This window comes from Fukomys damarensis, unplaced genomic scaffold (assembly GCF_012274545.1).
Source record: "Fukomys damarensis isolate Sample0158 unplaced genomic scaffold, DMR_v1.0_HiC HiC_scaffold_34, whole genome shotgun sequence".
NCBI classification, from domain to species: Eukaryota; Metazoa; Chordata; class Mammalia; order Rodentia; family Bathyergidae; genus Fukomys; species Fukomys damarensis.
In genome coordinates this window covers 2,303,767-2,317,633 of record NW_022900946.1, presented here as the reverse complement: position 1 = coordinate 2,317,633, position 13,867 = coordinate 2,303,767, and the positions used below count along the sequence as shown (strand labels likewise).

The 13,867-nt window shown below is 58.0% G+C and overlaps 1 protein-coding gene across 4 annotated transcripts in view; it reads right to left on the bottom strand.

Moving 5' to 3' along the window:
* Gtf3c1 (general transcription factor IIIC subunit 1) overlaps positions 1-13,867 on the bottom strand; it is a 61,726-nt gene that overhangs the window by 29,627 nt on the left and 18,232 nt on the right. For 2 of the 4 annotated variants that reach the window (XM_010623494.3, XM_010623497.2), the window contains 6 exons: positions 8,873-9,037; positions 6,604-6,719; positions 5,289-5,601; positions 4,673-4,887; positions 2,334-2,470; positions 1,264-1,417 (listed from right to left, as the gene is read on the bottom strand). In XM_010623494.3, the coding sequence (XP_010621796.1) occupies positions 1,264-1,417; positions 2,334-2,470; positions 4,673-4,887; positions 5,289-5,601; positions 6,604-6,719; positions 8,873-9,037 (1,100 nt within the window). Of the gene's footprint in view, positions 1-1,263; positions 1,418-2,333; positions 2,471-4,672; positions 4,888-5,288; positions 5,602-6,603; positions 6,720-8,298; positions 8,446-8,872; positions 9,038-13,867 lie in introns of those variants that run through there. The other 2 variants (XM_010623495.3, XM_010623498.3) reach the window with 2 other exon arrangements.

Below are 13,867 nucleotides of genomic sequence, written 5' to 3'. Positions count from 1 at the left end.
ATTTCCTGGGTGTTAGCCCTGGCTAGCAACTCTGTGGCCAAAATTGGTTCAGACCGGTGTGGAAATGGCACACAAGCAGCAGAGTGTGAGGGGCCTCTGAAGACCTGCTCGGCTCAGTCTCTGTGAAATGGGGACCCCACAGCCACCTCCACAGACTAAAATGAGGTACAGGTAGGCAACATTTCCAAGTATTAAACAGCAAAGGACAAACAGCAGCCTCCCCAGCCCAGGAAACTTCTCAAAGGCTGCGCAATGGAAGCAGGACCCGGGAGCGAGCACGGGCTGATGCTCATGTCCAGGCGCCGGCGTGAGCCCTGCAGGAAACAAGGCTCAATGCTAACCCTGGAGCCACCCCAGCCGGAAGAGCGGGCTACCGCAGTGCTTCCCGTGGCCGGGGCTCCTTTGCTGGGCCCATGCGCTCTGAGGTTGTGGCCCCTGGGTGCTGAGCTGCCCGCCTCATCCCTCGCTCCAGCCTCTGCCTGACCCTCGGGCACAGCCTGGTGGAGGCACCATAGTGCAGCTGGAGACACGGCTGGTCCCGGAGCCAGCGGTGTCTCCTAGTCCCGAGCTCCGGGGAGGAGTTGTGCCCTTTCAACATGCGGTAGAAGACTGCATTTAAGTTACTTGTATTTCACAAATTTCCCAAACTGTAAGATAGAGCGAGAAAGCAGGAACAACCTTGCCGCTTTCTAAAGAAACAAGATATGAAAAGAGAGCTCTCGTAAAGGCAGAGATGGAAAAAAGGTTAGGAAATAAAGGGACTGCCCCACAGCAGCATGCTCTTCTGCCCCAGTGGCAAAGGCCTCGGACCCTGGAAAATGTACGCCACAGAATGTGTGCAAAGCTGCTGAGTGTTGGCTGCTACGGGAACGGCCACATGCTAAACTTTACAGAAATGGAGGTGAGAGATGGAGCACCAGGGGACCCCACCAGCTTCCCCAAGACGAGCCTCCTCCCATCCCCACAGAAGGTGTTCTGTTCCTGCTGCTGAGTCCACAGCTTCCACCAAGCGTTAATTTCTCCTGCACCGCTCTTCTGAACCTCGGCAGACTCTGCCTTCCCCAGCACGGCTGGACGCCCGCCTCAGGCTGGCCTGCTGCTCTGGGACCCAGGCAAGTTTCTGTTCTTTTCTGTTTCCAGCTTCCCCAGAAAGGGGGGTGGTGCAACAGGACGTTCAGTCACGGATAGCAAAGGACAACAGAGACACAGCAGCGACAGGAGGAGTGGGACGAGGAGGCCTCCGTGGCAGTGGGGAGGGCCTACCTTCTTTTTGATGCCGTCCTGAATCACCGTGGTCCGATACAGCCTCAGGAGGCCTTCCTCGGACAAGTTCCGCACCAGGCGGATGATGGACTTCTTGCAGCACTTGGTAGACACGCCCTCCTGCTTCTCCTGATCCATGATCATCTTCTGAATCCTGCAACACCACGAGACCAGCATTCACATTCCCGTCTCACCACGAAAGACCTTTGTCAACAAGCCAACAGAGACAGAACTCGGAAAGAGCGAACGGGGAAGGCTGGGGTCAGCGCTCTATGGCGAGCTGGTGGAAATGCCACCACCACAGCCGCTTGGGTGCAGAGCCTCTCACCAGCAAGCCGAGCAGCCGTGTGACCCGCAGCAGTGGTGGCAGAGACGGAGTGCTGCGACGGTGGCGTGTCTCCATCACTAGGCCTACAAGCTAACCAACACCCAGCCAAGGGATGTCCAGTTCACAGTGCACTCCCACACGTAAGGCCCTCTTTGAATGCCGATATACAGTATCTCACTCTACCCACCAGTGACATTTCTAGGTCACAGATCACAGAATGGCAGAGCCAAAATGGACGTTCAGAACCCGCAGCCAACCCCCCACTGGAGAAGACGGGACCAAGTGATGGCCTGCATGCAGATGGCCCCTGGTCAGAGTGCGGAACCCTTGTCCGGGGCTGGGTCCAGGCCCCTTCCCACCGAGTGGCGCTCCTGTGGCTGCCTCCGGGCCTTGCTGATGAGTCCAGGCAGTGGTGGCAGAAAGGTCGCCAGCACCAGAGAGACCTGACACCAGCTCTAGTTGTGTCCCTCTGGTTCATTCTTTCATCAAAGTTTTCGTGTGCACAGACGGCCCCAGGGCAAGCTACTGAGAACGTTCACAAGTGGTGCCCGCACCTGCCCGAGACTCCTGCCTTCCCTTCCCAGCAAGCAGGGAAGGAGAAAGGTCCCATGACGTCTTCTTCCTGCTCCACCCTTCTCTCCCTGTCTAGCGCAGACATTCTTCAGTGTCTGCACTTCTCAACAGTGAGGACCCACTCTAGAGGCCACGTGGCCCTTTCTGTGGCAGGCGTGCACCAGCTTACGTGAACAGGCTCTCAATCAGGCGAAGGTTGGTGACGGCTTCTATGATCAGATTCCGGCGTTTCAGCAGTCGGTAGGTCTTGTGGGGCTTGTCGGGGCCTGTGCCATGCTTCCCGGCCTTCTGGGAGCTGCCGCTCTCCTGGAGGACGACACGGGGAGGGGATCAGCAGGGCTGGGCAGGCACCACCCCTGCAGCTGCAGGACACTCTCCCATCTCCTGTCTCATCTCTTAGAAAGGGAACCCAGGCCTGGGGGGTGAGGACCCACCCAACCTCCACAGGACAGGGCTTCTGACTCCAAACCAAAGAACCCTGAGAACCAGCGACAGGCTCTGGAGTTCAGAAACAGTGAACTGTGATGACAGGGAAGGAAAGCTGCAGGGAAGGGGTGGCTGTGAACTTGTATGTCTGCCTCTGGGTCAGCTATGAGAAAGCCCAAGGGCAGGAAACCTGAGCTCCGGCGCATTCCTTACAAATCACCAGGACAAATCTGCTCCAGGCAGCAGCAGCCCAGTCACCTCCTGGCTAAGCGTGGTGCCTGCAGGACTGACACCAAGCCTAGAGGTGCTGGGCAGAAGGTTCCCTGAGTGAACTGTGATGACAGGGAAGGAAAGCTGCAGGGAAGGGGTGGCTGTGAACTTGTATGTCTGCCTCTGGGTCAGCTATGAGAAAGCCCAAGGGCAGGAAACCTGAGCTCCGGCGCATTCCTTACAAATCACCAGGACAAATCTGCTCCAGGCAGCAGCAGCCCAGTCACCTCCTGGCTAAGCGTGGTGCCTGCAGGACTGACACCAAGCCTAGAGGTGCTGGGCAGGTGCTGGCCCAGCTCACACCCCGCCCACGGTGGGCTTCGGGCCAGGTCCAGCTCTTTCACAGCGAGGAAGGGCTGGAGGGGAAGACTCCACAAAGCAGGAGACTCCCGGAATAAACCGCTGCTCTGCACACTGGCCAGGCAGCAGCCAAGACTGCCCCTTTCAGAAGGCGGCCAACGGGGACACAAAGCCGCCGGCTCTCTGGGAGTGGACTTCCATCAGCAAGAGAAAGAGCTAAGCAAGGACAGAGCTCCAGGGATGCCAAGCCCTGCAGGCAGCGCACGCTGGGCGCGAGGCAGGCAGTAAAAGCCCAGTGGAGCATCAGGGTCCGCGGCTGGCAGGTGCGCGGCAGCACAAACCACGCCTGACAGGGAGAAGGTGTTCAACACAGGAGAGGGCTCGAAGGGTCTAGAAACGCCCACGGTGCCAGCCCTTCTGCTACAGACACTCACTGAAGCCAGGCCCTGCTCCAGGAGAGCAGACCGAGGGAGGTGAGAGTGGCCAATGACTCCGCACGCCCGCTCCTCTCTGCCCTGCGCCCCAGGGCAGGGGTTTAGCTGCCAGGGTCATGAGGCTGGAGCCAAAGAGCAGAGCAGTGGGAGCACCAACAGCTGCCCAGTCACAAGGCCGCCCCACGCCAGCGCCTCCACTGCCTCCACAGCCCTGCGGCTTCTGAAGCACCTTCAAGTGAGAGAAGTCATGGCACAGGGGAACTGAAACGTGAGGGGAGACGTGCCTGCCTCTGCCTCCTGCCTACACTGATGAAAAAGTGTTCGTTTGACCCTGCTGTGTGTCAACACCTTGCCCTTTGCCAGTGTTTGGACAGAACGTATTGATTCGGTTTCAGTTTCTTCTATTTCATGATTACCTTATGTTTATGGCAAACGATACTGGCTTCTCAACCTTGGCAGTGCTGACACACTAAGCTGGATGATAAGCTGTTGTGAGGATATTTAACAGCATCCTGGGGCTGGGGATGCAACTCACTGGTGCCGCACTTGCCTAGCAGGTGAGGCCCTGGGTTTGATCCCCAGCACACAAGAAAAAGGAAAAATGTGACACATACCTGTAATCCCAGCTGCTCAGGAGGCTGAAGCAAGAGGATGGCCTGAGGCCAATAGCTCAAGGCCAGCCTGGCCAACAGAGTGAGACCTTGTCTCAAAACAGCAATAAGCAGCAGAATCTTGGCCTCTCCCTGCTCGGAGTAGGAGTGCCCCCGCCCTAAGCTGTGACAGCCACCAGTATCTCCAGACACAGCTGCACTGCCCAATGTCCTCTACAGGGCAACACTGGCCCAGGACAATCTAAACAGCCGCAGGGGAAGAGAGCAAGCTATGGGGTAAACAACAATGCAAGGGGTTTCTGCCCAGAGTGCAGGCAGCACGAAGGGGGCACGTGAACAAACGCCAGACCGCTCCGTGTGGAGCCCTGGCCACTGCGAGTGGCACTCACTGTCGCAGGCTCTGGTGCCGACCTTGCGATCCCCAAGCAGAGACAAGGTGACACCACCTGCCGGAGGCCCCCACTGACCTTGGGGTTGTCCAGCCGCACCTCCTCGATCATGGCTATGTCGCCACTGGAGCTCTCCACGCAGTGGGAGCCGAAGGACACGTTGAAGTCTGAGGAGCCGCTGGTGTCCAAGTTGTCCCTGCTCCCCGAGCTCCGGGAGGCTCGCTCCTCAGCAGCCCCTGGGGAGGAAGGCAGCTGCCTCTTCAAGGGGTGAAGGTTGAGGAGTTTCCACCCACCTGTGAGCACAGGCACGGAGCCGTGAGAGGGAGGAGAGGGCCAGCCATGGGGCCACGGGGGCCACAGGGACCGAGGACCTGCCAGAACCCTAGACAGCCCCGGCTCCCTGCCCAGAGAGCAGCTCAGGCCTCCTCCGGCAGGCCGGGCACCAGCTCTGCAGACTGTACCTCAGGCCCCGGCCTCCACGGGTTTTCGGTATTTTTGGTATTCTATAATTAACGCTGAGGGTTTCTGAGTGGACGCTGGAGGGAAGAGGACGGGGGAGCTCACGGAGTGTCCTCCAGTAGGAGTTCAAACCAAACGCCTGCCAAGGACCGCCCTGCGAGCAGCTGGAGACAGCACACGACCCTCCCGTCCCCACGTCAGCCCTGTGACGCCCTTGGCGTCGCCCGCTGCCTACCCTTGGTTGGGGTGGAGTGAGGAGGCTGCACTCCAGGTCTGAACTCTGCCGAAGGTCGCGTGTGGGCCTGGGCTCCCTGGGGCCTGCGCTTGCCGCCCCTGCTGCCCTCCTCCTCGCTGTCTGACTCGGAGAGAAAGGCGTCCTCGCCTTCGGGCAGCAGCGGCTCCTCGGACATGGAGGCCAGGCTCACGGTGGTCAGCAGCTCGCCCCGGGCCTTCTCGCGGGCATACTGCCGGCTCAGGTCGCTCTCCTCGGCAAACACACACGAGATGTACTTGGTGGTCCGCTGCCGGCCTTCGTCCTCCATGAAGCCCTGGGGGTGAGAGGGGCTCGGCGTGGGCACGGGGCGGCCGCCTGCCTACAGGATTGGCTTTCGCCCTCCCCACGCCTCCTGCCTCAGTCTCCCCGGCGGCGGACGGAGGGCTGTCAGGACCTGCCCTCCTGCTTCTGTGTCACCTCCACGCCCGGCACAGGGCTCCCAACAATGGTCACCAAGCAGCTGGGCCTGCTACACGCCAGCCAGGCCAGCGGGGCTCCGGCTCCCCTCACCACTGCTAGTCGGGACAAGGAGGGCTCTTCCTAGAGCCCCAGAGAAGAGGAAGAGCAATACCTTCTCTCTCCACGCTCCCCGTGAGGCTGCCGTCCTCCTGCCTCTGGCAGCATCCAAAAGGCAGGAGAGAAGAGGGTGGGGTGTTCCCCAGGCCTCGATATGGGACCGGTGCCTATGTGCCACCACTGGACACTACAAAACCTCCGGGATGTGGGCCACAGGGAGGCCCTAGGCACGGGGCGTGCCCACACAGGGCGAGGTGCAGGTCATTCTCTCCCTGTCCTGGCTCCCGAGGCAGCAGTCTGTGCCCCTCGCACCCGCAGCAGTGCGCTACCTGATCAAGGTTGTCTGGAACCACCAGAACCATGAGCCGGGGTACACCTTTTCTCTTTAGAAAACTTAACTGCCTCAGGTGTTTCATTATAGCTACACAGTGCTGACTAACATAGGCATCAAGGTGCTGAGATGCACGTCCAACATGCAGTTAGCTGACTGGATGTCCTAGGCCCCAGGCAAGTCGCAGAAAGGAGGGAGGGCAGGTGGACAGACACCAGCCAGCTCTGGCTGCCTGTTCCTGCATAAGAGCGAGCCCGTGTGGCCTTGCTTCACTGAGAACTCCTTCAGTGTTTAAAAAAATGGAAACAAACAGAAGCCACAGGGAGGGGAACATGGCATGGTGGACACAGATGGCGGGGCTCCCACGACCCGCTTCGTAATCACTGTGCACACACCCGAGGGGGAGCTGCAGGAAGTCTCAGGCGTTACCTTGACAACCTTGAACCTCTGAAGAAGCCGACACAGCATTCTTGCTTCCAGCTTCCCCACGTTCATGGCCACTCGGATTTCAGCTTGGGAAATTCCTTTTGTGCCTCTGCGCTCAACTGTGAGAAAGACCCTGTGAGCCACAGCCCTGCACTCGCTGCCACCAGGACCCCAGGCAGCACAGGCTGCCGCCACCCTCTTCCTCCTGAGACGCTGGACAAGGACACCCACAGCTCACGTGGCCCGGCTCCCCTGCACTACAGCACGGAAGGGAAAGCCATCAGTGGCTGATCTTTAAGTTCTGCGCTCACCATTTTTACTTAGCAAGTTAGCACTTTCTCGTGAATCAACTTTTTCAGACAAATGAACTTGACCTTTTCAAAAAGCACCAAAATAACTTAAAAATAATTTTACAATTATATTTTCCAGTACTAGGGTTTGAACCGAGGACCCTCACACTGAGCCCATCCCAGCCCTCCCTTTATTCTGAGACAGTGTCTAAGGCAAAAGTGCCCAGTCTGGGTTCAAACTTGCGATCCTCTTGCCTCAGCTTCCTACAGTGCTGGATGACAGGTGTGAGCCCCACATTCAGCTCTGAGATCTATTTAATGTGTGTGCTTCAGATCCCGGTCTTTTGCAGTTGACACCGGGGACTACAGTCGCCCCGCAAGCAGGGACAGGGAAGAAACAGCACCACTGAGCCTGACGGTGAGGGCCTTGCTGAGCATGGGCCCTGTAAGTGGCGCTGGGCAGCGGCCGTCTCTTGGTGCTGTTGTCGTCTCTGCCTCGACGACACCGTCTAAGTTCCTTCTCTAATCTGGGACTGAGCACTCTAGGAAGGAGCCTGGCTGGGGTGGGAGGCGGCAGGGGTCCCCACAGTGGGGCAGCTGTGGTAGCAAAGCTCTTGGACGCCTCAGAAATATTTTCTCTTTTATTTCCTAATACATCCACAGAGAGGAGGCTGCCAGGAAAAATCAATCAGGAAAAAGAGGTTGCTGTGTCACACAGGTATAAAAATAAATGGCTGAATAAAAAGGGACGACTGGGAGGCTTCCTAAGTTGGACCAGCAACACCCCAAAAGCAGAGACCGAAGGGCTGGGGCAAGCTGTTCCCAGACCGTGCCTTGGAACCCCTCAGTGTCAAGACCATCACCATCTCCAGAAGACTGGCTGACTCGCCAGCAGATTACGAGGCCTCCTGCGGCCACTTTGCCTCTGCTCTGTCCTCCACACAGGCACCTGTGGCCATGCTGCCTACGGCCCTGGGTCACAGCTGTCCCGGAGATTTGGGGGTCCAGGGCAGTGAGAAACGGGAGGAAGTCTCCTGCCCCTTCATTAGAGGACCCAGCCTCGGCGACCCCAGGCATTCCTACGAGGAGTGGCTCGTAAACCCTGTGCTGTGGCTGGGACCCGACACTTTGGTATGTCAGGCGTGGTGGAGGCATCTGGGAGGGGTGTGGAGGCCTCCTGCACAGATTAGGGCCCTCCCTCAGGAGCAGTCTCCTGTTCTCGCGAGACTCGAGAGAACAGGAGACTGCTAAAGCCAGACGACCAACCCTTGAAGCTCCGCCTCCCAGACACCTCCTGCTTTTCTTCCATGTGCAGAGCAGCACGAAGCTGGGCAGACACAGCGCCCAACCTGAACCCCAGCCTCCTGAACTATATAAGCCAAAAGAAACTCTTTTCTTTATAAATTACCTCATCTTGGGCACTCTGTTACAGCACCAGGAAACAAAGACCATAGATCTGTGTGTGGCTTCGATGTGCTAGGCACTGTTCTAGATACCCTGAAAACGTGCTGGTGTGGGTATCAACCCTGTGTGACGGTTAATTTAGGTATCAGCCTGGCTGGCTGGATGCAGGTCACCTAGGTACCTGGGGAAGTGTTAGAAGCGTCTGTGAGGTCATTTCTGGAGAAGCCTGGGCTGTGAGCTGGTGGGTTGTGTGGGGAAGACCCGCCCCAGCTGGGGGCCAGAGAGAGCAAAGGGCAGAGGAGAGCTACAGCCTTCCTTCCTCTCTGCTCCGGGCACCAACCTCCACTACCCCCGAACCCGTCCCCTAATGGATTCCCTCCCCACGTTTTCTTACACAGCCTATCGGTGCTGTGTCTCCGAAGGGCCCTGACCCAGCTGTCCCACCTCACAGACTCGTAGTCACTCAGAGGAGGGGCAGCAAGGCCTCTAACTGGAAGCCGAGCCCACAGCCTGACCCGACCCTCTGTGGGACACGTCTGGCAGCAGAGCGCGGCTCGGCCTGGGGGGGCCCGACTCACTGAGGTCATAGGTCTGCGTGAGCATGTCCCGCTCGTACACGATGTCCACGGGGAGCAGGGCCTTGGAGATGACCTCCTCCTCCTCGTCGTCGTCGTCGTGGTCATCTTCGACCTTCTTCTTGAACTCCTTCAGCAGCTTGAGGCACCGGACCATGACGTCCGTCCCTGGGAACAGGGGTGCACTGGTCAGCGGGGAGGGGACCAGTGCCTGGACGGTCACAGGGGCCGAGGAAGGTCACCCCGCCAGTGTTTGCAGAGTTCAAAGCTGCGTGTCTCAGGGCACTAGACCAGGACATTGGTTTCATCGATTATTTCTCAGAAATAATAGAATTAGAGAATTTATGAATACAGCAATGCAAAAGAAGGACCCTTGAGGTGCCCCGATAGTCCTACCAGCGCCCTGCTCTAGGACAAGGGTGCACCTGTCCTTGCATGTCTTCCTGGCACCCCTCGGGCCACACGCAGGAGACAGGTAAGCGGACTTTGCTGCAAAAATAAAAGGCAACTTCTTCCTTGTCAATGGATACCTGCTGGGGTGTGGCAGCAAGCGATCGAGCCCCGTGTGCCCGGGAGAGCCTGCCGAGAGAAGGCCCCAGGACTCTGAGTGCGGGGAATCAGGCCACGGAAAGAACTCAAAATGAGCAAAGGCCACCAAGACCAACTGCTCCATTACACCACTTCTGATGGCGCCGAGGAATGATATAAAATGATGAGGCCTTGTGAACATAGGAGCAGCAAGGGACCGAGCGGCGGTTTAGCAAGAAGCCGGCACCCTCCACGGACGGGCATCCACAACTCTGCGATTCACCAAAGTCTGAGGCCGGAAAAGAATTGCACACCTGGGCCGTGGATCAGGATGGAACAAGAGAGGGGCGGGGACAAGGACGAACACCCTGCCGTTTGCCGTGTTGTCCCTAGGTCCGAGCAGGCACTTCAGGGCAGGGCCTGAGAAGCAGAGGAGCCAAACCACCACCCACAACTGCCTCAGGAAGGGGCAGGCTGAGGTGCCCTGCAACCCACGGCAGTGCTGGACGCAGAGCAACGGCCGTGCAAGGGCCCTCATCTTAATCCCAACACTGACAGTGGCGCCTCAACCGTGGGACCTACTGGATGAGGCTGCCCTGGACCAACAGGGTGGCCCCAGGCAGTGGCTGGTGGTCCCTACAAAAGCCAGGCAGGGGTCAGAGACGGTGAAGGGTGGAGAGGACCATGAGCCAAGCAACGCCAGTGGCTTCTGGAAACTGGAAAAGGCCAGGAACAGAGTCTCCCCCCAGCCTCCAGAGGGGACACAGGCCGGGAGACAGCTTGATGTGGGCCCAATAAGGCCCACTTCAGATGCCAGGTCTACAGTCACTGGTTACAGGAGAACTAGAGGATGGGGCCCTGCCCGCTGCTGCAGCAGAACCCCTGCTCTGGAACCGGAGGCCAACTCCACACCCTGGGCTGGGCCAAGCTGCCTCTGCCCTGAGGCTTCCCAGAGTGAAGCGTGCTTCTCACAGCGTGGGGAAGGGGAGGTGTTTCTGTGCTGTCGGGAAAGAGGCAGACACAGCCTGAGCAGATAAGGCAGCACACTTCTCCCTTGTGACTGGGCTGCATGGTGTAGCTGGCGTCACAATGGAGAAATAGGCTCTGCACTGTGGGGCAGGCAGAGAGAGCCTCAGGCCTGTCCTGCCCACTTGCTGTCACTCCTGGGCTGATGGTGCCCAGCATCTCACAGTCCCCGAGGGTCGCCCCGGGAGCCAGGCCAGCGTGGGCATCGCCTGAGACGAGAGTCAGTCCCACACGTCTGCCATGTCTCCACCTGCTGCTTGGGTCCTGGGCACTCCAGCAGGCACGCTGCTCCAGAGCTGGTGCCGCCCCTGCTGTGAGCCTTCAGGGCTGTGGGGCACTGTGGGGAACAAGGCAGCGAGGATGGACAGGACAGGAGGGAGCTGGGATCAGCTTCTCCAGCCCTCACACCTCTCCCACCATTCTAGCATTTACCCAGCTCCAGAACTCCAATTTTTAGGGGCTGGGGCTAGGCCTCCGTGGTAGCACACTTGCTTGGTATGCACAGGCCTCAAGCCCATTGCTGCAAAGAATTTTGGTTTTTATTACTGAAACTCTTTCCATGTCTTCCGCCTTCTTAAGGCGCCTGTTCCAGATGACAAGCTGCTAACGTCAAAAGGAAAAGGGGGAGGGAGGCGCCGGAACAGACACACACACCAGGGTGAGTGGGGGCTGCCTCCCTTCACACAGCTGCCACCTGCAGCACCCAACCACTGCCATGGCAACCACAGCTCTCTGGCCACAGGTCATGCTCTCCGTGGACAAAGGCCAGAGAAGCAGAGCCAGCCAGGCAAGTGCACACACTCGCCAGCTGACAACCCCGTGTGCTGTACATGTGAGGAGGCTTGGGATCGCTGAAGATTTGGTGTACCATGGGCAGCAGCTCACCACAGAGGAACCCCCAGATCTCCAGGGCAGAGGTGCACGGAGACAGAACTTAGGCACTCTAAGGACCCGGGAAGGAAGGAGGATGAGCACCTGAGAAGCCAGGCCTCTGGAGGCACTTTCAGAAGTGCTTTCCTTCAATCACCACAAGCTAGCACAGTATTGCCTTTTTAAGAAAGAGGAAACTAAGGACTGGGGATGTAGCTCAGTGGTTCCGCCAGCTGCTTTGCAAGCACAAGGGCCCAAGTTTGATCCCGGTACCAAACCAAACAAAACAAAGGACGAGGAAACTAGCCAGGCACAGTAGTGCATGTCTGCATGTCACCTCAGCTACTTGAGAGGCTGAGGCAGGATCATGCATTAGAGGCCAATAAGACTCAGTCTCAAAACAGTGCAGTATTCTGAAGGGATGGAGACGTAGCGCCATGGTGGGGTGCCCCTGCCTTCGACCCTGAGGCCCAAGCAATCAATCAGTCAAAGAAAGAAGAGAAGGAAAGGGGAAGAAAAAGGAAGAGAAAAAGTCAAGAAAGGAAACAGGCCCAGCGGGATCATGTGATCTAACTGATCTCTCTATACCAGGCCACATGGCAGGGGCTATCAGATAGTGCATTCACCGTACAGGAAAACTCAGTGCGGCTGTGAAGTGGAAACAATGGCCTGTTCTTCACATCCCAAAGGAAACCCCTCTGGCTTCCTAGCAGAGCCGTGCTATTAACTGTGATCAACAAGGGAGGAACAAAGGACAGAACACAGGAGCAGGGGCAGATCTCTGCAGGTGAGTAGCTGCTAGAGAGGCAGGCAAGCAGTGCCCCCAGCACACGCTCATGCACGTGCACACACACATGCACACACACACAACTGGACCCTGAGGAGAAGGTGGTCTGTGGCGGGAGGCACTCAGGGTCTTGGGAACAGCCGGGACAACTGGAGGAAGAGGAAAGGCCTGCAGAAAAGCACAGGCAACGGCTGCACCTGGAAGCCAGGCCGGGCAGAAGCAGTGGAGGGAGAGGGAGGGTGGTACAGGTTACGAGCTTGGCCCGCCTGCGAACTTGCCTGCCCGCTCACTGCGGCACCCAGGTAAGGGCCATATCCTCTCAGTGCCCCAGGCACCTCAGGGCATTGCCTAGCATGCAAACAGTGCTCAGTAAATGCCTGCTCCTGCTTTTATCTTTATTGTTATTACTACAACTTGGGAAAAACACACTTTTGAGGATCACCTATCATACCCAGTGACCTGGAATGAAAGAAGTGTCACCAGATTGCTTGGGGCCCTTAATTTAACTTGATTCCATAAACATTTGTTTTGTGCCAGGGCCAGAAGAAACAGATGAATGAGAGCTGAGCATGCTGGCACACACCTGTACTCCCAGCACTCAGGAGACTGAAGCAGGAGGATCGCTGTGAGTTCAAGACCAGCCTGGGCTACATAGTGAGTTCCAGGTCAGTCTCAACTACATAGTGAGACCCTGTCTCAAAAAAAAAAGAAACAGATGAATGAGACAAGCTTCCTGTCCCTGCAAAATGCTGTAAGGGAGAGGCTGGGCAGAGCGGGCAGGGCAAAGGCCTGGGGCTCACACCAGCCTGGCTCCTCTGCAGGAAACCATTCCTCCGAGCTTCCAGTTCCTGGCTGATGATGCCGGACTGATGTCAGGGTGTCCACTGTGGGCTGGCAAGAACGGAGCGAGTCCATACACACGGGCGCCCGGCACACACCCAGGGCCCGCTCCCTGGAAGGATGACAGCAGGATGGCTGTGCACCCCGAGGAATACACAACAGCTTCTGGGCTCCGCTTCCCTGGCACAGGGGTTAAAAATGTGGCAGGAAGGCTGGGACCACACAGCAAGAGGCAAGCCCAGGCTAAGGCTTTTCTTACTAACCGCACAAAGCAAATAATGGTATTGACAATAAAACACACGGGAGCTGACAAGTTCTGGAAACTGTATGAACAGTCTCGGTCTACAGTCTCGTCAACACTACTCAGTACAAACGTCATCTCCCCAAAACACCTGGGCTGAGTTACAGACATGATTAGGTCCCCCAAGTCCTAAATGTAATGTGACCCACAGAAGGGAAGGGTTGGATGCGAACAGGAGGGTGCTGAGCACAATGACCGCCCAGGGCCCCCGAGGCAGGTGGTGCCTGAGGTAACATCCCCGCACCATCGGTGACTGCTGCTGACAGCCATGTGCTCCTGAGTTCTGCCCTCACCCCCAGTCCCTGCCAGCAGGGACGGCAGTCTCTTTTCCTGCCTACCCATAAGGTCAGCCGGCCACACCTTAGAAAGGGATGCTCCCCAGCACACGACTGATCCGCAGCCAGCTGCCACTGCCGGCCCTGCCTGGCTCTCCCCGCCCCCAGTCCTGTGCTCTGGCCACCAGTGCACTCTCCAGAGCATAGCGTGGGCGGACACGAGCTCCTACTGGGCGGGGTGGTGGCGCCCACGCCTGTGGAGCAGAGTGAGGCCAGAGGAGGGAAAGGGTCCCTCAGATAAGGCGGCCTCTGCCCTGTGTGGTGATGCGAGGCCCAGGGGGTCCACTGTGAATCTGGCCCCTCTGCTAAGT